Here is a 23,746-nt window from a genome sequence, read left to right as displayed (position 1 = left end):
GTTGCAGTCCAGGACTAGGAACTATAGGTATGTTATACAAAAAGCTTCCAGTACTCTCTTGAAATCACTTTCTCTCCAATCTCTCTGCCAGAAAAAAGTAACTGACTCCTATAAGCAATCTTTCCTTTATTTGTTTATTGTATGAGATACTCACATCATATTTCAGTAAAAAGGATACACCAGCATATATCTAAGTTGCAAATATAATTTTACTTCATTTGTTGTAGCAAGAAAATCAACGAAATCTCGATTCCTAACTATGTATTGAATACTTCGTTTTTCAGCCCCTTAATCACAATTCAGTGGTGGTATTTTGCACCACCTATAGAGGTCATCTGTGCATCTACCATGACCAATGTGAACTTGGTTCAATGTTCTCCATATCACATGAGGCTAATCAAATCCAGGTGGCTTTTTCAAGATGCAGGGAAAGCTTCAACATTGTGGGGAATATTTTTTTTTATCCAATGTCCTTTCTATCCAGTGCTGTGAATGTCAAATTCGTCTTTTACAAGTGCTTTAGCAGTAGAAATAGCTCAATGTCTAGATCTCAACCAAGCAGGCTATGTTGTTCAGTATTTACAGCTGGGAATTATCAATAATCTTCAGATATTCTTGAAGAAGGGCCTTTTTTCATCTTACTTCTAGAGATGGTACAGTAGTCCTCGATTTACAACAGTTCATTTAGTAACCGTTCAAATGACAATGACACTGAGAAAAGTGGTTTATGACTGTTTTTCACATAACTATTTCAGAATCTCCATAGTCACGTGATCAAAATTCAGATTATTGGCAACTGGTTCATATTTATGATAGTTCCAGTGTCACAAACACCTGGAGCCTTGAAAATAAGGTAGTCAGTTAATCCTAGTAATCCTAGTAATCACCTAGCTATATCACATCATATCAATTTATGCATTAATCTCTCCTTTGCTTGACACCACACCAGTGGTGGGATTCAATTTTTTTAACAACCGGTTCTGTGGGCGTGCCTTATTTTGGGGTGTGGCTAGCTGGTCATATGACCAGGTAGGCATGGCTGGCTGGTCATGTGACCAGGTGGGCGTGGCTAGCTGGTCATGTGACTGGGTGGCCATGGCTATGGGCATAGAAACTACTCAGAGGGCTAAAAAGAGTCATTTTTGACCAGTCCTCGCACTTTTGACCGATCCTTGCACTTATGACCATCCTCACATTAATGCCCATTGCAGCATTTTTAGCAACCATGTCACTCATTTCACAATTGCTTTTCTTCACCACAGTTACAAGAAAGGGCGCAAAATGTAAAATGTGAGGACATTCGTAGGTGTGAGGACCGGTCAAAAGTGTGAGGACAGGTCAAAAGTAACTTTTTCAGCCCTCTGAGTAGTTTCTATGCACAAAGTGCTGCAAACAGGCATAAATGATGACCGGTAATAAGGGACTACTCAGAGGGCTGGAAAAGTTATTTTTGACCTGTCCTTGCACTTTTGACCAGTCCTCGCACTTACGACTGTCCTCACATTTTACGTTTTGCACCCTATCTTGTAATTGTAGTGAAGAGAAGCAGTTGTGAAATGAGTGACACGGTTAAGAATGCTGCAACAGGCATAAATGTGAAGATGGTCATAAATGTGAGGTCTGTTCAAAGGTGTCAGAACCTAGGGACTACCCAGAGGACTGAAAAAAGTGATTTCTGACAGGTTCTCACACTTTTAACCAGTCCTCACACTTATGACCGGTCATCATTTATGCCTGTTACAGCATTTTTAATAGCCATGTCACTCATGTCACAACTGGGATGCTTCATGTGACCGGGTGGGCGTGGCCAGATGGTCATGAAACATAGCTTCTTTGCCCTAATGACAGTTTGCTGCAATGTTCGTAAGTGTGAAAAACGGTCATAAGTCACTTTTTCAGTGCCATGCTTGTTAAACCAATTACCAGAACAAATCCATTCTCCCTCCCTCTTTCTCTCCATCTTTCTTCCCCCCTTCCCCTCCTTCATCTTTCTCCCCCCTCTTTCTCTCAATCTTTCTCTCCTTAATCTCTCCTTCTCCCTCTTTCTCTTTCTCTCCATCTTTCTCCCCCCCTCTTTCTCTCCTTCATCATTTTCTGCCCCCCTCTTTCTCTCCATCACTCTTTCTCCAAATGGGGTAGGGTAGGCTGGCCCTGCCCTGGTATTCTAACATTTCTTGCCTGAGAATTTCCTGTATATGAATCCTGTTTGTGGAGTCTCATAAAATGACAGTTTTCCCAATCAAGCAGTTATGTACGATTTTTTATTTAAAATGCATCACAGTAATTGTCAATTACACCTGCCCAGAGAGTCATCTCAGTTCTTCCACAATTGTTGTGAATTTATAACGTGGCCTCTAAGTTAACTCAGTTTCTTAACAATAAATCGGCTGGGTTCACGCCACATTCTGAACCCCCCAAAAACTTTACTTGCATCCAGTTACAACTCCAAGCTGGAGAAAGCTAAAGGGTGTGTGTGTTAGCGGGAGAGAAATATGAGCAAGGAATCAAATAGTTCGGGGGGTTAAGAAGAAACAAAGATAAGAAGGGAGAAGAAAGAAAACTCATGTTGCCGGAGGGAACAGAAGCACCAGCTGTTTGGGAAGAATGGAAGGAAAGAAATGCAGGAGAAGATGGGGGGGCTACGATGGGGATGGAGACAAGAGTGATGGGTGGCTGAAGCCAGAAGTCGTTGCAAAAAGGGATGCTGCCTAAGGAGCTGGCGACAAGGAGAAGGGGTGGGGGGGAGAACGGAAAAAGTGGGGGGAGGGCAGGAGGACGAGGGGCTGGGTAGGAGGGGGAGAGAAATAGAGAAAGGGGGGCTTCGAAAGAAGGGGGCGAGGAGAGGGGCGACGAAGGGTAGAAGAAAAGGGAGGGCTTGGTTCAGGATGGGTGCGGGGAAGGGAAGAAGCGCCGGTGGAGGAGTGCGAGGGGCTTCGCTCCTTCTATGCCCACCACCCCCTCCTTCCTCCCTCCCTCCCTCCCTCCCTTCCCTCGCTCCCTCTGCGGCCTGCATTCCTCTCCGCTTCCCACGCCCCCTTTTCCGCCCAGGTTGAGGCAGAATTAGCAGGCTGCGCCTCAGGCCAGCGCCGTCTCCCCCTCCTCCTCCCACCCCCGCCCCCATCACCACCACCGGCCTTCCCTTCCCTTCCCGAAGCCGGGGTCTCCCCGGGCTGGGTCATGACCGAGTCAGCTCATCCCCATCACGCCAAGGCCGGGTCCGCCATGTAAGGAGATGAAGCCGAACGCATCTTCACAGGCAAAGGGGGCGGGGAATTGGCAGCGGCGGGAAGGAGGGAGTGCGAGCGGCTGCTCATGTGCCCGGTGGCGCCAAAAGCCATGGGGAGAGAGGAGTTGGGGGGAGTTACCGTGCTGAAGGCTCACAGCCTAGCGGAGTGTAGCAGCTGCAGCAGCTCCCTGCTTGTCAGGGTGATGGAAGTGGCTGCTAAATTGTGGGGGGGAAATTGAATAAAAAAGCTGGGATGAAGATGCCCCTCCCCACCATTACATACCGGTGTCTGTCGGCGGCCGCGTGGCGCTTGGATCAGGTGGGCTGCGAGGCCACCATCCAAGCATCTCTCTAGCCAGCGATTAAAGTACTGAGGTTGAGGCCTGCTTCGGTCGGTGGCCTCGCAGCCCATCCGATCCAAGCACCACGCGGCCGCCGACAGACACAAGTAATGATGGGGAGGGGAGGGGCAAGGAGCGGGGCGAACCGGCAATTTAACAAACGGTTCAGCCGAACCGCCTAGAACCAGCAGAATCCCGCCACTGCCCCACACCCACCATCTACAAAATTTCAAGAGAGTAAACTGTTTGCTCTTCTACACATTGAAGCAATGTGATCACACCAACTGTTGGAAAAGCTCAGGTAAAAAGTATTACAGAATTACTTGCTTTTTTTCTCTTTCCTCCTCCCGCTCCTTGGCAGAGGAGACATATTGCAGAAAAAAATGATTTCAACAGATTACTGGAAGCAGTTTGCATAACACCCTAATACCTCCCAGCTCTAGGCTTCTAGAATGATTTCACTACTTCAGTGCACTGATGATATTACCTAGTTGGGTAATGAAATATCTGCAACAAAACAACCAAGCTGAGAGAGCACCAAGGCTCCACAACTCAACCCTGACCTACAAATATTGTTTTCAGTGTTACTGACTATTATATCCTTCTTCCAGAAATGAACCTTTCAGATGAGCTTTGTGTAAATATAATATTCAAAGCCTTGATATTTTTGTATCTTCTCAACTATTTTAGTGATATCATCTTATAGCTTATTCCTACATCCAAGAGTGCTTTTTAATCCTTATTGGGTTGTTGTTGTTTTGTTTTAATTACTGATTTATCCCAAAAGTTCCTGCTTAAGAGTATCATTTAAGTCAATTTTTTATCCTAGAAAGAAATCAGAACATCAAAAAAAAAGCCAATTGTTTCAATTTAAACTATTAGTATATTTAGATACCTAATAAGATTTACCAGATATTGGCAAATCACATAAGCAGCTTTTCTCAATTGGGACCCCATGAAACTGTAAGGTTCTATAAGAATTCACTAGGAATTCTGTGAGAGATTATGAAACAGAAACAACCACAGAATTTGAATTTTGCATATTAGGCAATCCTAATATTCTCAATATTAGAATGGATATGCCTGCATCTCATTTGTCACTTATAACCATTGGCCACTATTCATAGTATTTCTGAGCATTCCCTCCCTTTTCTCTGCAGTACAGCTGATTATACGGTCACTGCTTGAATCTGTGGTGGCAAAACAAACTTTCACTGGTCTCCTACAAACTTCTTAAATAATTGTTTGGCATGCTGGAAACAAAATGATCTATCTACCAAGGGAGGGAAAAACCAGCCTTAACACTTCTGATTATACTTGAGTGCTTGCTATGGAATTAATGGAAAACATGAGAATAAAGTGTTGAATTTATATTTACCAACAAAGAAATAAAGGGAAACTAGTATAGATCTATTTAGCTGTCGTCAGCTAGCCATACCCTTCTGGGATTTGGACCTAGGCTACTTACATATTAGATAGATATATTAACCTCTAAGCCACGTGCTCTCCTTGCTTTGTCAGCTATACCAGGGGAGAGATAAGTGGCTTTTTTCCTCAATGAAACTGGTCTATCAGGACAACTGGTCCACCCAAATATGGGACGGAGCATACTGCTTCCGCTTTGTTTCTTTGTCGATAAATTCAACAAAAAAATAAAAAAATTTTATTCCTCTTTCCTCTCTAATATTTCTATTCAATACTTCCAAGGTCAACACAAACAGCAGCGGTGACAGTGGGCAACCTTGTCTTGTACCTTTTTCAATTCGAATTGCATCCATCAATTCACCATTTATCATTATCATGGCTGACTGTTTATAGTATATGGTTTCTATTGCTTTAATAAATCTTTCACCAAAGCCCAATTGTAGAAAGATAAAATGCCAATTAACATTATCAAATGCTTTTTGTGCATCTAAGAAGATCAACGCCATCTGTTTTTTTGGGATGAGCCTCATAATATTCTAAGATATCCAAGACTATTCTCATATTATTCCTAATTTGTCTTTTAGGCAGAAATCCATTTTGATCCGGATGTATAAATTCATTCAAATATCTTTTAAGATGTTTTAGACGGCTGGAAGGTGAAAGCAGAAGCAGTGTGCTCCATCCCATATTTGGGTGGACCAGATTGCTCTAACACATCGGTGTCACCAGGGAAAAAAACAATGAGAATAAAGGCAGCCATGTAGACATCAGTTCATCTTTCATTTGCACTTCATATCCTGATTTTCATTTCTACTGGTCTTACATTTATAATTATTCTTATATAGAGACTGTACTCACCAGTAATAATGCTTGGTTCGGTAGCTGCAAGAGCCTCAGTTTCTTCTAGCTCCTTTATATTTGATTTCAAAATTGCAAGCAAAGATAGGCTCTGTTTTGCCAGTTTATCAATCTTCTTCTCTGCAAAATGAGAAATACTTTAAAAGTCTCAAGAGGGAAATGCACATATATTACTGTTTAATTCTAGGCTACTAATCTTCTGTTTTAAAAATAACATTATTACTGAGGAAAGGCAAAGAGATGCTGTCTTTTCCTAGATCAATCCAGATTTTGTTATTAGGCTGATTATCATTTCCTTCTTTTATTTCCTTTTTTTTTTTTTTGAAAATAGGAAACACATTAACTCTTTTCTAGTCCATTTCTTTTCCTCACTGCTTCATTTACAAAAAAAGCTGACGCACTAGATCACATCAGATTCCTGTTAAAACTTTGCCTGTAAGAACCTATCACAATTTATGTTTTGCATATATCACATTTATTTTCTTTTGCTAAAGTACCTTCAAGGAATCTAGCACTTTCAAGTTCTTCTTGATTTGCCTCCAGATTATCAACTAATAGTGCCCCTTGTTTTTCCAGTTCTTTTACTCTGTTCTCTATAAAAAGAAAAAACATACTTTAAATAATTCAAGTGTTGAAGCTTTTAATATGAAAATTAAGCCAAAAAAACATTAAATTGAGTACTATATTTCTATAAACAATGTTCAGTCAGTCACTCATCAATTTCATCATCTCTTAGTTTCTTGTGTTTGTGCCTCTTTCAACTTTTTCCACCAGGCCTTTAATTCTCAAACCAAACTCTTTTTTCTTTACATCTGGCAGCATCAAATCTTCAGCGTGCAAATCGAATCCAACCGTTATTCTCTGCCTTTAATTGCCATTCTAGGATTTATTCAAAGCCATTGCAGACCATTTTTTATTAAAGTTTTCTACTAAAACTTATATGTTAAAAGACTTCCCAGAAATCTTTTTCACCAGTCATTTTTCTCTGATCTATCCCGGATCAAACAGCCCCAACTTAATAATAAAACTTTTCCTTAAGATTTTAACTAGAAGCTTTTGACTTCCCTAAATATTATACTCAATGTTGTTTCAAACTTAGTCTAAGATGACAGACGACCTAAAAAACAAAGCATGATTAGGATTAGGAGACCAGTCAAGATGTATCCATTAAGTTTCTGTGAAAAATAATTTGGGCCATTTCCCATTTATCCAAAAAGCCCTTTTGGCACTTACCATTAATTTCTGATGGCTGGGAAGATGCAAGCGCCCGGGCTTGTTCCAAATCTTTCATATTTAATTCCACATTTGCACGTAGTTGGGTTCTTTCTTCTGAAAGCTTCCTAATTTCTGCTTCTAAAATTAAACATAAAATAAAACTGCCTATAAAACTCCCTATCCTGACAAAAATGCCAATGATTTTATATGCAAAATACATGCTCAACTGATGAATCAGAACTCTCTTAACTTCTGAAGCACTATGGTTTGTAGTATTAATGTTTTTATCTTATTCTGTATAGCTATGTACTATATATTTGTGTTTGTGTGTGTGTATATATATAGGATCTGGTTTACTATAATTTTTCTTTTTTATACACATTTTTGATCAATATCAACATTTTCCTTACTTTTAATTCTTGTTTATTTATTGTGTTTATGCAGTACACTGCCAGAGTCAGTCTGAATTGAGCACTCCTATAAATCTTGAAATTAAATATAAATAGCATTTATGTTAATAATGATTTAAATACTATATAATTATTTCTACATGATTTGATACCCACCAATGTTTTCATGTTTTGTAATTTTCTGATAATCTTTTAAACGTGAGTCTAGGATTGAAAACAAGATTGTTCTTTCCTCTGCCAGATCATTTCTTTCTTTCTCTATTAAAAAAAGAAGAATTTTTTAATCTAGCCAATGATGCTAAGGCTTTAAACATAAGGTTACAATTCTATTTGTTTATAATTTTTGGCTAGAGTAACAATTCATTCATTCCATCGCTTTGCTTTTTCTACACTCTTATAATTAGAGTACTCTATATTAACGATCTCATTTTATTATTTATCTTACAGTTTCTACCTGAAAGATCAGCTTTGGGAGGCTGCTCTTGCAATAAAGGTCTAATAACCGATACTATATTTGCAAGCAAAGTTCTTTTTTTTTCATCTTTCTCTTTTTCATCTATATGCACTGGAAAAAAAAAGAGAGATAATTATTACAAAATAGGGTATTTTCCCCTTCCCCACCAGATGATATACGAAAGCAGCTTATTAAGTAATTTTCTGTTGGTCCTAGAATTCTCTGGGCCACATTGCAGGAGGTGCAGCCTATTTGATCAGTCCTGGTGCATGTTTTTTGTCCCTCAAAGCTCTGGGTTTTGGGGCAGCTTGGAATGAACATATAATACGGGGTCCAAATTGGATCAGGTCTATGTAGACTCTCTGTGAATGTGGATCCTGTAGAGCTGTGGATCTTAGGAGATTCCTAGAAGACCACTGGCAAAAGGCAAAAGGATAAAGCCAACCAAGTGTATGTGGGAATCTTCATTAAGATTTACCTTGTGGTAATAAGAGTGATGCACTCCACCTATTTCTTGACTCTCATTGCATGTGCAGATAAATGGCAAGCAGCCCTATTAAGATGACCAGGTCTATTCTGGATTAAGAAGAGACTGAGACTCTGAGTAATATTCTTGACATATGTTAAATAAATCATTTCATTTCAATTGGAGCTGGATATTGGCTGGGGAGGTCCTATGGAAGTGAAGTAAGTCTGGCTTTATTATCTTGAAAGTATTTGAGCCAGTTGCTCCCAAGGAAGTATATAAGAGCCTTAGAGCTAGGAGTTCTGCTAGACCCATCACCTTTCAGGTTGGTTAAGGCCTCTTATGAGATTGCATAGACCAAAATGGTGATTAATGACTTTTTACAGGAAATATTGGTACCACCTCTCTTGAAGGAAGTATGATATACCCCCTTCTTTTGAGGCTATCCTTAGTTTTAACATATTAGACAATTTTGTCCAGTCTCCATACCTCCTCTTGTTACATATGGTTGTTATGGATAGTCGATACTCTATGGCCCTAGATGAAGTGAATTATATCTATATTAACTTTTCAGTCAGAATTCAAGTAGTGCTACAACACTAGGACAGCACTTGTGGATAACCTATGGAAGGTCCAGGATGAGAATGGTGCTGGCCCTCCTAGATCCCTGAACAGCATTCCTTCTGGATGGCTTTGAAGAGTGGGAGTGGAGGCACTATAATGGTTCTCCTTCTTCTGTGGCAGGTTCTAGTTGGAGTTGCTAAGGGATGACAAGTCAAGCCCTAGACCCTTCAATGTTAGGTGCTCTGTGCTCAGATCTTTTGTTCCTTATATGATACCTTTGGAATATATCATCCAAAGGCATGGGGTGCAGTATCATCAATACACTGATGATACCTACCTATATATCTCCACCACAGGTGAACCAAAAAAGTATAATCCCAAGAAGCAATTTATTTAAAAATGTGAATATAAAAATATTGATATGAAAAATTTTGATAGGTGATAATTACATATAATTGTTCCTAATTTATCACTTACCAGCTTGCTGTATTTCATCCGGAGTTACCAGATGATTTAGCATTTGAAGTAACTCAAGTTTTTGTCTCTCTGGCAATTTTCCTATCTCATTGAAAAAATACAAGTTAGAGTTTTGTTAGGAATATAATTTATGGAATCAATGCGTTGTCATTTAGATCATAAGCTAATAATATAGGAAAACAAAATATATTTTGAGATAAGATAGCCACTACTAATCCATCCTTGTGCTTCCTCCTATATTTCTAATCAGGATAGTTGTCTGGGATACTGGTAATAAAATTATTTTTTAATTTTAAAATAATTTTTACTTAAAATAATTTTTTAAGAGGAAACTCTCCAGAGCAAGGTGCTTATATTTCTGCGCAATTATACTTTCTTTCAAAATCATATTTACATATTCCTTTTATCTAATATTTTGCACTACAACCACAAATTTTCTTTATAACAACAACAGGTTCTAAGCATAGTAAGATCCAATTCAAATTGTATTGTTTCTTTAATTCAGGATATGGAAAAATATTTTCTTGATTAGAGATTCAGGCTTGACATAAAACTTTGATATGATAGTGCTGATTGCTTACTGACCAAATTGTACTCCAAATGGTATTACCATGTGATTAGTAAGGATTGCTACATGTGGGTAGGCTGTAATTAAAGCAAATAACCTAGACTATAATTTATCTTATTAAGAAGTATTATGTGAAGTCCTTAGTTGTCCAAGGACATGATAGGAAACAAAGATCAAAATATGTGAGCCCAGCTAGTGATGACTGCAGGATATGAAAGATTGAAAGTTAGAGTTAGAATTAGGGTTAGGAGTTAGGAGAATGTACGAATTACTACAAGAAATGAAATGAAATTAATAAAATAGATGTAGTATGAATCTATAAAATTAAGAGGAAAAAAGAAATGTGGAATTGTAAAGAGTGGAATCTGTACACAAGATATATAGAAGAAGGACTTCCAGCATGGCTCCGCTTCATTGAGAAGCAGCCTTGATTAGGCTGCTAACTCCCTAGTCTGTAGAGCTGTCAGGACATCGTAAATCTGGTTCGACAGCTTGGAAATCTCTTCCCTCGGGCAAAGAGGGAGAGATGAGCATTCAGGCTGAAGTTGAGACACCCAAATAAAGCCACAGAAAAAGCTTCTGAGGCTTGCTGGGAGCTCTCCTTCCATAGCCTGGAAAGCTCCAGATTGGGGGACGGCATCTGCCTTTTGTGGCAGACAAAACGTAGCGTCCAATTTCCACGGCAGGAATTGATTTATGATGGATTGTAACGTGGACGGAGCAGAAACTGGAGTTCTAGCATTTGTTTGTAAGAAGACTGCAAGCCCCTGAGGATATATTTGTTGCGAAGATAGGAGAGAAGAAAGCAAATGGCGGTTTTGTGGAATGTGTGTACTGGAAACGAAAGTTAAAGAAATGCTTACTAACAGCTAGTGTCGAATTAGAAGATATATAAGAAGATACTGACTAAATGGAAGAAATGAGAATTTTATGATTTATATTTTTTCTTCTTCTTTGGGATTATAGTGATTTAGAAGAAAAGTTTTTTGAATTTTTCTTTTTGAATTTTTTTTTTTGGTCCGTTCTTAGGTTATATTTTTAAAAAATGGCTTTTAAGCAAATAGTGCCAAAAGTCATTAAAAACTTTGAAATTTCTTCAGTTCAGATTCAAAAATTAAAAGAAGAAATCAAAAAGGAATTAAGAAATTCTTTACATGAGTTTTTGGAGAGTCGTTTTTTAGAAATAGATCAAAAATTTGATGAAATAGAGAAAGAGATGTTGGATTTTAAGGAAGTGGTGGAAGAGCAGAAGAGGGAAATGAAAATGATAAAGGATGCAATTGCACAAATATTAAGCTCTTGTATTCAGATGGAAGATGATCTTGAAGAAATTAATAAAGCTAATTTAGAGTTGCAAAGGAAAATAGAGGAAATTCAAAAGAATCAAAACAATTGGAACTTAGATAATAAGATGGAAGATATACAGGCAAAGGTAGATAGGGCAGATGAAGAAAGAGTAATATTACAATATATATTGATGAAATCTGCTATAAGGGTGAGGGGTTTGAAGCAAAGTAGGAAGGAAAATTTAAAAGAGATTTTTACGCAAGCCTTTGCTCAGATAAAGAGTGTGGAGCCAGAAGATTTTGAGATTAATATTGAAAGAATTTATCGTGTTAATTCTTGGTGGGCAAGACAAAATAGAGTACCGAGAGATGTGGTTATTTATTTTACAACTAAAAAGATTAGGTATGAAATTTTGCAAGCCTTTTATAAAAATAAATTTCAAATATTGGGACAAGATATAAAAATGATGAAGGAAATTCCTCCTAAAATGTTAAGAAAGAGAAGAGAATTTGCTTTTTTAGTGGATGAGTTTAAGAAACATCAGATATATTTTAGATGGGAAGTTCCAATGGGTTTGTCAGTGAATTTTAGAGGCAAAAAGTATTTTCTTAATTCAGTTATGAAAGCGAGACATTTTTATATTAATGTTTTAAAGAGTGGGAATCCTTTGTTGTTAGATGCTAAGTTAATTGGTTTGGAAATAATGGAAAATAGAATGGGAGAGGGGAGGAATGTTTAAGATGTGAATATGATGATTATGGTCAATTTTTGGAATTGATTTGTTTAGGATATAAATTATAGGATTTTCGTTATTTGCTATTTGTATGGTATAAATCTATGGGATGATATTATTTAATTGTGAAGGATGGAAAGTAAAATTTATGAATTTAGATAATGTGGATGTAATGATTTTAACTGTTTACTGTTATATTGTGGATGTAGTTTAAATGATTATTTGTTTTAATTGATACGTTTATAGGTAGTAAAAGTTATGAAGTTAAGCTGGAAATATTGTATTTGAGAGATTTTATTCGAAATGATATTTGATTGATGGAGTAGTATTGGAAAATTGGACATTAAATGTTATGGCAATTGAAGAAATATATAAGTGATGAAAATTTGAATTTGAGAAGCTGGATTGTAATTTAAGAAATGGACTTATGAAATTTGAAGGAATATACAAGTGGGTGAAAAAAATTTGAATTTGAGAAGATGGACTAATTTAAAATGGACTGTAAGAAGAACGGACATTAAATGTTATGGCAATTGAAGAAATATATAAGTGATGAAAATTTGAGTTCGAGAAGATGGACAGTAATTTGAGAAATGGACTTATGAAATTTGAAGGAATATACAAGTGGAAAAAAAATTTGAATTTGAGAAGATGGATTAATTTTAAAAATGGACTGTAAGAAGAAGTAATATATGAAGTTGGTATTGCTTCTTTTCTTTTTTTCTTTTTATTATTCTTTCCTATCTCTTTATTTTTATTGTGAGGGGATCTAAAGTTTTAAATTTTTAAAGGTGGGAGATTATGTATATTTTGTATACCTTAGCTTGTGATTGTTGGTCATAATACCCGGTATTTGCTCTGGGAAGTCTGGGGGGGGAGCAAGGGGGAGGAAGGGGGAAAGGGGGGGAAATGATACATGGATTGATTATTAATGTACAGTAATTTTTGAAGATATGAAATTAAAATTTAAAATGATATTGGGGATGCTCGACTGCCATTTCAGAAAGAAAAGGAGAGAGGAGTAGAAGGAGGGAAGAAAGTAGGTAGGAAAGAGTAGAGAAGGAGGAGGGGAATAAGAAGGTTAGATAGGGTGGAAGAAGGGAGGAGTGGAGAAGGAGGAGAGGAAGTAGTAAAATGAAGGAGATGAAGGATGTGAAAGTAGTAGAGGGTAGAGAGGGAGGTTGTGAAGAAAGGAAGTGGCAATCGAGCAGGCCTGAATCAGTAATAAATAAAAATTAATGATTAATGATGGATAATAGTTTGTACATAAATATGATGTTGGAAAATGGAAATAAAATTTTTTTTAAAAAAAAAAGATATGTAGAAGAAAAAGAAATGAAAGATAAGTGAAACAATTATAGCACGACAAAATGAATCCTTTAGTTAAAAATAATTGAAGACAAATTAATCTCCCAACAAAACAAATAGGAAGAGGATAAGAAAGATGTTTGGAACAGAGTGAAAAGAATTCTGTTAGAGACTGTCAGGGAAGTAAATAGACTTTTAGTAGTAGCATGTATCAAAAGGATGGATGGTGAAATAATAAATTAAAGAAATGAATGAATGATGACCAGCTGGAAAGAAATAAGCTCAGGTGTCTTGGTAATATAGGAGAATGAATGAGGATCAAATTTTAAAACAATATGTGAAGGAAGACTGAAGAAAGATTCAAAGGAAGGCAAAGGGCCTCTGGTGGCTCAATAGACTAATGCAGTCTGTTATTAACACAGCTGCTTGCAATTACTGCAAGTTCAAGTCCCACCAGGCCCAAGGTTGACTCAGCCTTCCATTCTTTATAGGTAGGTAAAATGAGGACCCAGATTGTTGGGGGCAATAAAAGTTGCCTTTGTATATAATATACAAATGGATGAGACTATTGCTTAACACAATGTAAGCCGCCCTGAGTCTTCGGAGAAGGGCGGGATATAAATTCAAATTAAAAAAAAAAAGATCAGAAAATTGTGTTTTGGATCAAACCAATGAGCTCCTAAATTTAAGAAATAGAAGCAATATATAGAATGGGATATGGACACTATGATAGCAATGCTGATTTGTAAAAATGGAAAGATAAAGCCAAATAGTATTGGTAAAAAGTAGTTTTAGCAATATTTCTTACTCTCCTGATTTCTGTTGTTTTATTTTTTTATTCTTTAGTCATTTTCTGGAGATTCTTATTCCAAAAGGAAATAGCATGATGGGTATATACCATATGTTTGCAATTCTGTATCCATGTTAAAGTCCCTGAAGGGCTTAAAAATATTGGCCATTTACATTCCTTAAAATCCCATAGGCTGATCATGGCAATCATTTCCTCCATGTCAATACAGAAATTTTGATGAATGCTAAGAATCACTGCTAGAAATTGGTGATTCAAATGCCTGCATAGTTTTTTCTAGATTAACAGTAGATCAATCTTGATAAATAGATAAATCAACTATTCTATGGAAAATACGTAGCAATTTGCTATTTACATTATTACCCCTATAAATAAATAACAGTATCTCCTCATATAAAATACAAAATATTCCTATATTTGCACTATATATATGTCTATTGATTTTTAGTCAGAATTGGTGCTGTACAAAATAGATACTATTACAAGTATAGCATAAATATTTTTCTATTAAACATATACATGCAATGTGTGTGTGTTGTATATAATAGAAAAATATTTATGCTATACTTACGATAAATAGTACTTGAGCTACTAAAATACAGTTATCTACAGCACCAATACTGAAAGTAACTGGGTTTCTGCCATAGTCTAAACAGAGAGAGAGAGAGAGAGAGAGAGTGTATGCATTTTGTGTGTGTGTGTTTGTATGTGTGTGTGTGTGTGTGTGTAATATAAGTGTAATATGTGTATATAATACATACACACACACACATTTTGGTTAGACTATGGCAAAAAAACAAATTATTTTAAATTAACCAAGTTAAAAATAACTATTAAAAACCATACCATCCATTTTGTAAATCATAGAATTTATCTTTCTTAACTATTTCTGATTTCATTTTTTAAGATATCTTACTGAAACTTTAGACCTACATAAAATGTAATCTTGAAGACACCTGGCAAAGAATGCACTATGTTCTGCTCTCATATTTCAATGATACTTACCTTTGTCAGACTCAAGCAAGAGTTTCGCTAAAGTTTCAGCTTCAGGCATTCCCTTTAGTTTAGTCAAATGATCTTTTAACTGAAGCATGCTTTTACTGATCAAGTGGTGACTTTCCTCCTCTATAAAATCAAAATATTTTTAAGATATTATAACACAAGACATAAACATCACTAAAACCATGCTGTTTATGTGTTAAGAAATATTTAAGCACTGTTATATTTGAGATCCATTTTAATTCTTGTGTTTGTATATAATTGTGTTTATATACACACAACACATGTCCACAAATGTCTGTGTGAAATCATGTTACCTGGAAGTCATAGCACAACTGAAGAATCTCAGCTTAAGAATAGTCTATCAGAACAAGAAACACATAGCACAAAAGAATAGCATAAACTTGTATTTCCTGTCTTTATGGAATTTTGAATTGGGATTGGAGAATTTTTTATCCATACAGTCAAAGAAATATTTTACTTAATGGGGCTGAAGATCATATAGATTTTTAGCCATTTATAATGCATAGCTTCAAAAATCACCTTTATGATTTATCTATAACTAAATTACAGCTTTAAAAATATATTTTGAAATTATACTACTATTGTAACATAAGATTGTTAACACAAGATTTTCCAGAAACACTACATAGGATATTATGCATGTTTTATCATTTTTAAGAGTAAAATAACAAAATGAGAACAATTACCTCTTTGAAGTTCTACCGAGTCTATGTCACGTCTTGGAATTTCTTTTTGCAGTGTTAAAGGCTATTGAAAATAAGTTTTAAAAATAGTAAATAGAATATTACGTGCTTTTTTGTAATATACAAAAATGGTTAGTCTTTAAATCTGTTGGTCTTTTCATCTACTCTATACAATTTAATGATTATTTTCTTGTTTTCTATTCTTTATGAAATGGAGTAAAATATGAATAGAGAGCTTCTGTATATTCATTTATAGGCAACTGAGTACAAGATACAAAAATATGGATTAATATAAAATTCAAAAACAATTTTTGAATCTACTGTTGCACCACAACTTCACACTATCTCTGTGAAGGAGATAGTGTAATCAATTCTGCAAGTGTATACCTCACTAGCCAAGAAGTAGAAATCAAAGATGTGAATCTGACAAACTGGCAACCAGCACAGCTCATGGAAAGAGCAATGAAACATGGGCCACTCTAGAAGCCTCCAGAATTGTCTTTGTGGCTTCCTCCTACACCAGCTGTAGCTTCCAAATATTCTTCAAGGGTAACCCCCTGTAGTGCATGTTGAAATAGTCCAAGAATGATATGATCAGGTTTCAGTGAGTGCAGGGCCTTTTGATTCACAAAAGAGCACAACTGGCACACAACATAAAACTGGGCAAAGGCTCTTCTAGCCATGACTCTTTGAGGAGGAATCATAAGTCTAGAAAAAAACCCAAGTTGCAACCAAATCTGTCTGATGTCGTCCCTTCAAGATAGTCCAGACTAGGAATGCAAACTACTACTACCACTTCAACTGTAAAATTACAGCAACATATCTTCCAAGATAATGGGTATCAACAGCAACAGGAAATCAGAGACATGACCACAAAATTTGTTCCTACAGAAATGTTTTTCAGAGGGACAAATAATTGTAAAATATTAAAGATTTATCTAAAGCATGGGTGTCAAACTCAAGGCCCGCAATGCTGCAAGCCTGACCCATGAGGTGGTTAGATCTGGCTTACGGGGCTGCCTTGGAAGTAGCGAAGGACCAATGCGTAGTGCCTCAGCCCAGCCCAGGCGAACTATGTGCCAATTTACCACTTGCTGGCAGCCATCCGGTAGGTAGAGCATAATATAAACTCGTGTCGTCAGGCGGCATCATGTGACATGTCAGGACTTTTCCTCCCTTTGCTAAATTGGGTGTGGGCATGGCCAGTACACGACACCTCCAGCCCACAGGCCGTGACTTTGACAGCCCTGATATGAGGTGTAATCTCCTATAAGGTAGAGCACCACATAAATTATGAAATGCATATTATTCATTTATATAAGATATATCCTTTGTTTAAAGTATTTAGAGTTAGTATCTTAATACACAGTCACACTAGCCTGTAAAGGGTCTCTTTCTTGAATATTTCCTGTAAAAGGGCCTATTAATTTCCAATTTCCTCTGAGGGGCCTCTTTCTCTGAAAGGGATGAAAGGGATGTATAAAATATGCTGAGATCTGTAACTTAATGTGGACTTCTATTGTTGTGCCAGAGAAGTCTCACCAACTCTTTGCAAACAGCTTAATAAATCTTACTTCTGAAGTACTGTGTCAATTTGTTACAAACACAGACAATACAAGAAAACCATAAAGAAGAATGAATAGATGACAGCAGAACTGAAAGCTAATGTACCAGAAATAAGTATTGAAATAAACAATTGGGTGGATCATAACCCAATAAAAGTTATATGGAAAGGACAAAAAAGAGTATTGAGATGGACATTGAACCAAAAAATATTAAAAGAAAAGGAATGTATTCAATTTATGGCAAGAGAACTAGATTTCTTTTTCAAAGAGAATAGAAAAGAAGAAACATCATTACAAAATGTACGGGACACAGCCAAAGAACTAGTTATAACATACAAAGGAAAGAAAAACAGAAAGAAGAAAGAAAATAAAAGAATATTAGAAGAATATAAGACACTAGAGTTAGGATTACAAGTGACAACCACAAAAGTGATAGTAAATGGAGATATGACTAAGAAAGTAAGTATTAAGAAAAGCACAAGACAAGGATGTCTACTTCTCCATTATTGTTTATATTGACATTGGAAGTACTAAATAGAAATATTAGACAAGATAGAGATAAAAGACATGAGATTAAAAAAGAACAATATAAATTACAGGCGTTTGCAGATGATTTAGTCTTTATTTTGGAAGATCCATTAATAACAGGACCTAAATTAATTTTAAAAAGTAGAAGGATATGGAGAAGTGGCAGGGCTGAAAATAAAGAGAAAACTAAGATTTTAACTAAAATTTCTAAAAGAAAAAAAAAAGAATTACCGTAGTAAAAAGTGTAGATATTCAGATAGTAAAGAAAGTTAAATACTTAGGGATACAGCTAGACAGCAAGATGTGTAACAATTAAGGAAGATAATTATCATAAATCATTGAAATCCAAGTAGATCTAGAAAAGTGGAAGAATTTGAAATTATCTCAGGTAGGAAGAGTAGCAACAATTAAAATGAATACATTGCCAAGATTATTGTATCCAGAATTCAGACAATTCTGATAAAACTGGAAAATAAATATTTTGAGGAGCTTAACAAAATAATACGTAAGTATATTTGGCAAGGGAAAAAAGCAAGAATTGGTTTGAAAATGATGCAAGATATAAGAAGTAGAGGAAGTTTTGGACTACCAAACTGGTAGTTGTACTATCAGGCTGCAGTTTTAGCATGGATGAAAGAATGGATTGTATTGAGGAATATAAGGGGGGGGAGGGAAGAGACGGGTGGGGGGAGAAACCCGTCGGGGAGGGAATGTCCAGTCCCTGCGCCTGCTCGCGGCATCTCTCCACCTGGTCCGAAGGCAGGGGGGAGGGGTATATTCCTGGTTTAGAGGGTCGTTCCATCTGTACGGTAAGTGGGAGAGGCAGATATGGCAGAAGCAAGGGGCCGTATCGATCTCTGGGAGCACGTGCTCGCTGTCTAAAAGCAATCACGTGCTCCGGCCCCTTAGTCTTCACCCGTTCCCCGGACGGCCAAGATCCTCAGAGCTTGGGCCTTTGGTTGATGTTGTGCAATGCGCGGTCCGTGGTCAATAAGACCTCCCAATCTGTGACTTTATTCAGGGGGAGTCCGCAGACTTTATGGGCATTACGGAGACCTGGTTGGGCACGGAAGGGGGTGTTCCCCTGGTCGAGCTGTGCCCTCCGGGTTTCTGAGCATTCCATCAACCAAGAGCCCAAGGTAGGGGTGGAGGGGTGGCGGTTGTTATTAGGGAAAGTCTAGAGCCGAGGGAGTCCACTGTACCTCAGATAGCTGGTTGTGAATCCCTCTTTGTGAGGTGGGGCCATAGGAATCAGACGGGCTTGTTGATCAAGTACCTGGCTCCTTGCTGCGTGACTACAGTCCTACCCGAGTTGTTGGAGGTGCTTGCCGGAGTGGCGGTTGAGACCCCCAGACTTATGGTCATGGAGGATTTCAACTTGCCATCGACCGGCTTGTCATCGACGGCGGCTCGGGAGTTCCAGGCTTCCATGACAGCCTTGGACCTGATTCAAGTAACTGATGGTCCTACGCACATTGGGGGAGGCACACTGGACCTGATTTATATCTCTGGACAGTGGTTAAATAATCTGGAATTAGGAAAATTTAGTAACAGAACCTGTGTCATGGTCAGATCATTTTCTCCTTCGCCTGGACTTTCGGACCGCCACCCACCACCGCAGGGAAACGGAACCAATGTGTTGGTTCCGTCCCAGGCGACTGATGGACCCTGAGAGGTTCCTGACAGAGCTTGGGCCGTTCCCTGAGGATCTGGCCCACGGCACGGCTGAAGAACTAGTTGTGGCCTGGGAACAAGCCGCGGCTGGGGCTTTGGACCGTATCGTGCCTTTGCGGCCTCTGACCCGGCGTAGATCTCAACTGGCCCTTGGTTTTCTGAGGAGCTGAGGGAGATGAAACGCCGGAGAAGATGCCTAGAGAGTACCTGGAGATCCAGCCGTTCCGAGGCTGACCGGACACTAGTTAGGTCTTATTCTAAGACCTACCTAGTGGCACTGAGGGAGGCGAAGCGTTCTTATGTTTCCACCCTCATTGCGTCAGCAGATAACCGCCCGGCAGCCCTGTTTCGGGTGACTCGCTCTCTTCTTCATCAGGAGGTGCGGGATGACCCCTTGCAGAGACGTGCCGAGGAGTTTAGTGGTTATCTATACGATAAAATCGTTCAATTTCGGGATAGTTTGGACCAAAATTGGGATGATCCAGGTGAGAGGGCGGAGACGCGTCTTGTCGAGATTGTTTGGGATGAGTTTGACCCTGTGGCTCTCGAGGACGTGGACAGGTTGTTGGGGAGGTTGCACGCCACCACGTTTACTGGACCCGTGCCCCTCCTGGTTGGTGCTGGCCACACAGGAGGTGACAGGAGGCTGGCTCCGGGGTATTATTAATGCTTCCTTGCTGGAAGGGGTCTTCCCTGCCACCTTGAAAGAGGCGGTGGTGAGACCCCTCCTCAAGAAGCCTTCCCTGGATCCAGCTATTTTGGGAAATTACCGTCCGGTCTCCAACCTTCGCTTTGTTGCGAAGGTTTTAGAGAGTGTGGTGGCATGGCAGCTACCCCAATACCTGGATGAAGCTGTCTATCTAGACCCGTTCCAGTCCGGCTTCTGGTCCGGATATAGTACGAAGACAGCTTTGGTCGCGTTGGTGGATGACCTCTGGAGGGCCAGAGACAGGGGTTGTTCCTCTACTCTGGTCCTATTAGATCTCTCAGCGGCTTTTGATACCATCGACCATGGTATCTTGCTGCACCGGTTGGAGAGTTTGGGAGTGGGAGGCACCGTTTATCGGTGGTTCTCCTCCTATCTCTCTGACCGGTCGCAGACGGTGTTGACAGGGAAGCAGAGGTCAACCGCGAGGCGCCTTACTTGTGGGGTGCCACAGGGGTCGATTCTCTTGCCTCTCCTGTTCATCATCTATATGATGCCGCTGGGCAAGGTCATCAGTGGCTTTGGGGTGAGATACCAACTGTACGCTGACGACACACAGCTGTACTTTTCCACCCCGGGCCACCCCAACGAAGCTGTCGTAGTGCTGTCCCGGTGCTTGGAAGCCATACGGGTCTGGATGGGGAGAAACAGGCTCAAGCTCAATCCCTCAAGATGGAGTGGCTGTGGATGCTGGCACCCCGGTACAGTCAGCTGCAACCACAGCTGACTGTTGGGGGCGAGTCATTGGCCCCAATGGAAAGGGTGCGCAATTTGGATGTTCTCCTGGATGGACGGCTGTCGTTTGAAGATCACTTGACGGCCGTCTCCAGGAGAGCTTTTTACCAGGTTCGCCTGGTTCGCCAGTTGCGCCCCTTCCTTGACCGGGATGCCTTATGCACGGTCACTCATGCTCTTGTCACCTCTCGCTTGGATTATTGCAATGCTCTCTACATGGGTCTCCCCTTGAAGTGCACTCGGAGGCTTCAGTTAGTTCAGAATGCAGCTGCGCGGGTGATAGAGGGAGCCATACGTGGCTCCCATGTAACACCACTCCTGCGCAGGCTGCACTGGCTGCCTGTGGTCTTTCGGGTGCACTTTAAGGTTTTGGTCACTACCTTTAAAGCGCTCCATGGCTTAGGGCCTGGGTACTTACGGGACCGCCTACTGTTACCTCATGCCTCCCACCGACCCGTACGCTCACAAAGAGAGAGACTTCTCAGGGTGCCGTCCGCCAAGCAATGTCGGCTGGCGGCCCCCAGGGGAAGATCCTTCTCTGTGGGGGCTCCTACCCTCTGGAACAAACTTCCCCCTAGCCTGCATCAATTGCCTGACCTTCAGACCTTCCGCCACGAGCTAAAAATGTACTTATTTATTCGAGCGGGACTGGCTTAAATTTTAAATTTTTAAATTTTAAATATCAATTTTAACTGGAGTTGAATTAATTTATATGAATTTTAAGGGTTTTTAGGTTTAAACTTTTTAAATTTTGGCCAATTGTATAATAAGTTTTTTAATCTTTGTTTTAATTGTACACTGTTATTGTTTTATATTGGCTGTAAACCGCCCTGAGTCCTTCGGGAGAAGGGCGGTATAAAAATCTAATAAATAAATAAATAAATAAATAAATAAATAAATAAATAAATAAATAAATAAATAAATAAGATTATTGATTCTGGAAGGACATGATTTACAACTGGGGTAGCATGCATTTTTATGGTATGGAAAAACAAGATGCGTGGATATTTTCAGAGGCACTATATAAGGAATGCATTATTATTGGTGTGGGAGAAAATTAAAGAGCAACATTATTTGAAGATACCGGTTTGGCTTTCAACAATGGAAGCATGATTCACCCAAATATTATTAATATGGGAAATATTGTTAGATAAAAGATATTTTAAATGAAGATGGGGGACTTAAAACAAAAGAAGAAATGAGTGAGCAAGTGATTGATATAATGGAGTATTCACATGTGCAGATACAGTCTAGATACGAGAAAGATGTTAAATTACAGGGTTTTTACAAAAAATTAACAGAATTAGATAAAATCTTAACAGGAGCAAAAGAGAGGGCAATACAGAAATTGTATATTTATTGGGTATAAAATTAGAAGAGGAACAAGTAAAAGAGACAATGATAGCATGGACAAAAAACTTTGATTATACGATAGAATTAGATAAATGGCAGAAATTGTGGGATAGGAATTATAAATTAATGAAGTCAACTGCATATAAAAAGAATTTGTATGTTTTACAGATGGCATTTACCACCAGCAAGGTTGGCAAAGATGTTTAAAGATAAATCAGCTAAATGTTGGAAATGTCACCAACTACCTGGATCTTACTATCATATGTGGTGGACATGTGAAGAAACAAAGAAGTATTGGACAAAAATTAAGACATGGTTGGAAGAAATGATACAACAACATATTGAGTTGAAACTAGAAATATTTCTGTTAGGACTTTTATCGGAAACTTATAATAAAGAGAATGTATATTTAATTATTCATGCATTAACTGCAGCTAGAATTGTATTTGCACAACATTGGAAAAATGGAGAGATCCCCACTGAAGAGAAGGTGATAAGGAAAATATTAGAATGTGCAGAAATGAATAGATTAACGTCAGCAATTAAGGAGAAAAAGCAAACTGAATATTATATGATATGGGAAGTATTTTATCAATCGTTGAAAAATAAAAATTGAGTTTGGAAATGAAGGAGACCAAAAATAAGTAGAAAATATATTAAGATAGAGATATAAATAAGATGAAAATTGTTAGTATATGTATGAAGAGAATAATGATATTTGCTGTCAATATGGTATTATTACTAAAAGATACTAAGAAGGAAATGGAGAATTTTACAATATTTAAATGTTTAATATATTTAATATATTATAATATTAATGTTAAGGTGAACGTGAAAGATGTGATAAATGAGGAACGATGTAGCACAGAGATGTTTATACCCAGACAACACACTACATAAGGAAAGATGGAACATTTTATCTTTGTTTTTTTTTTTAAAAAAACTTTAAAAAGAAAACTATAAAGAAGCATGAGTTGTATTAAAAATTTTGGGATTCTATCTTCTTCTTTCTGGCAGCTTGATGTCAGAATAACACTAACAGGAAAACACATAATGCTCACCTCCATCTACGCTCTACTTTTTTTAAAAAAAATATCATAAGTACCTAATTCTTAAATTATTATTGCTGAAATATTCCACACAGTTTTCATGTGTCTGCTTTCTGTATATAGACTAATCTGAAATAATTTTATATCGTATTTTTCGGAATATAGACACTCCTGATTATAAAACGCACATTAGTTTTTGGGGAGGGAAAAAAATTCTGCCTCTGCCTACCAGCATTCATTGGTATTCATCTGGCTAGCGTCCTTGCAGCAAATAACAGCCTGGGCAGCTT

The 23,746-nt window shown here is 38.2% G+C and overlaps 1 protein-coding gene across 1 annotated transcript in view; it reads right to left on the bottom strand.

Moving 5' to 3' along the window:
• The window catches only part of CCDC7 (coiled-coil domain containing 7), a 250,176-nt gene that overhangs the window by 140,235 nt on the left and 86,195 nt on the right, over positions 1-23,746 (bottom strand). The window contains exons 20-27 of the mRNA XM_058179731.1: positions 15,850-15,910; positions 15,146-15,265; positions 9,437-9,517; positions 7,930-8,040; positions 7,632-7,733; positions 7,084-7,203; positions 6,348-6,443; positions 5,851-5,970 (exon numbers count right to left, since the gene is read on the bottom strand). Coding sequence (XP_058035714.1) covers positions 5,851-5,970; positions 6,348-6,443; positions 7,084-7,203; positions 7,632-7,733; positions 7,930-8,040; positions 9,437-9,517; positions 15,146-15,265; positions 15,850-15,910 — 811 coding nt within the window. The remainder of the gene's footprint in view (positions 1-5,850; positions 5,971-6,347; positions 6,444-7,083; positions 7,204-7,631; positions 7,734-7,929; positions 8,041-9,436; positions 9,518-15,145; positions 15,266-15,849; positions 15,911-23,746) is intronic.

Source organism: Ahaetulla prasina, chromosome 4 (genome assembly GCF_028640845.1).
Source record: "Ahaetulla prasina isolate Xishuangbanna chromosome 4, ASM2864084v1, whole genome shotgun sequence".
NCBI classification, from domain to species: domain Eukaryota; kingdom Metazoa; phylum Chordata; class Lepidosauria; order Squamata; family Colubridae; genus Ahaetulla; species Ahaetulla prasina.
This window is presented reverse-complemented; position numbering and strand designations above follow the sequence as displayed.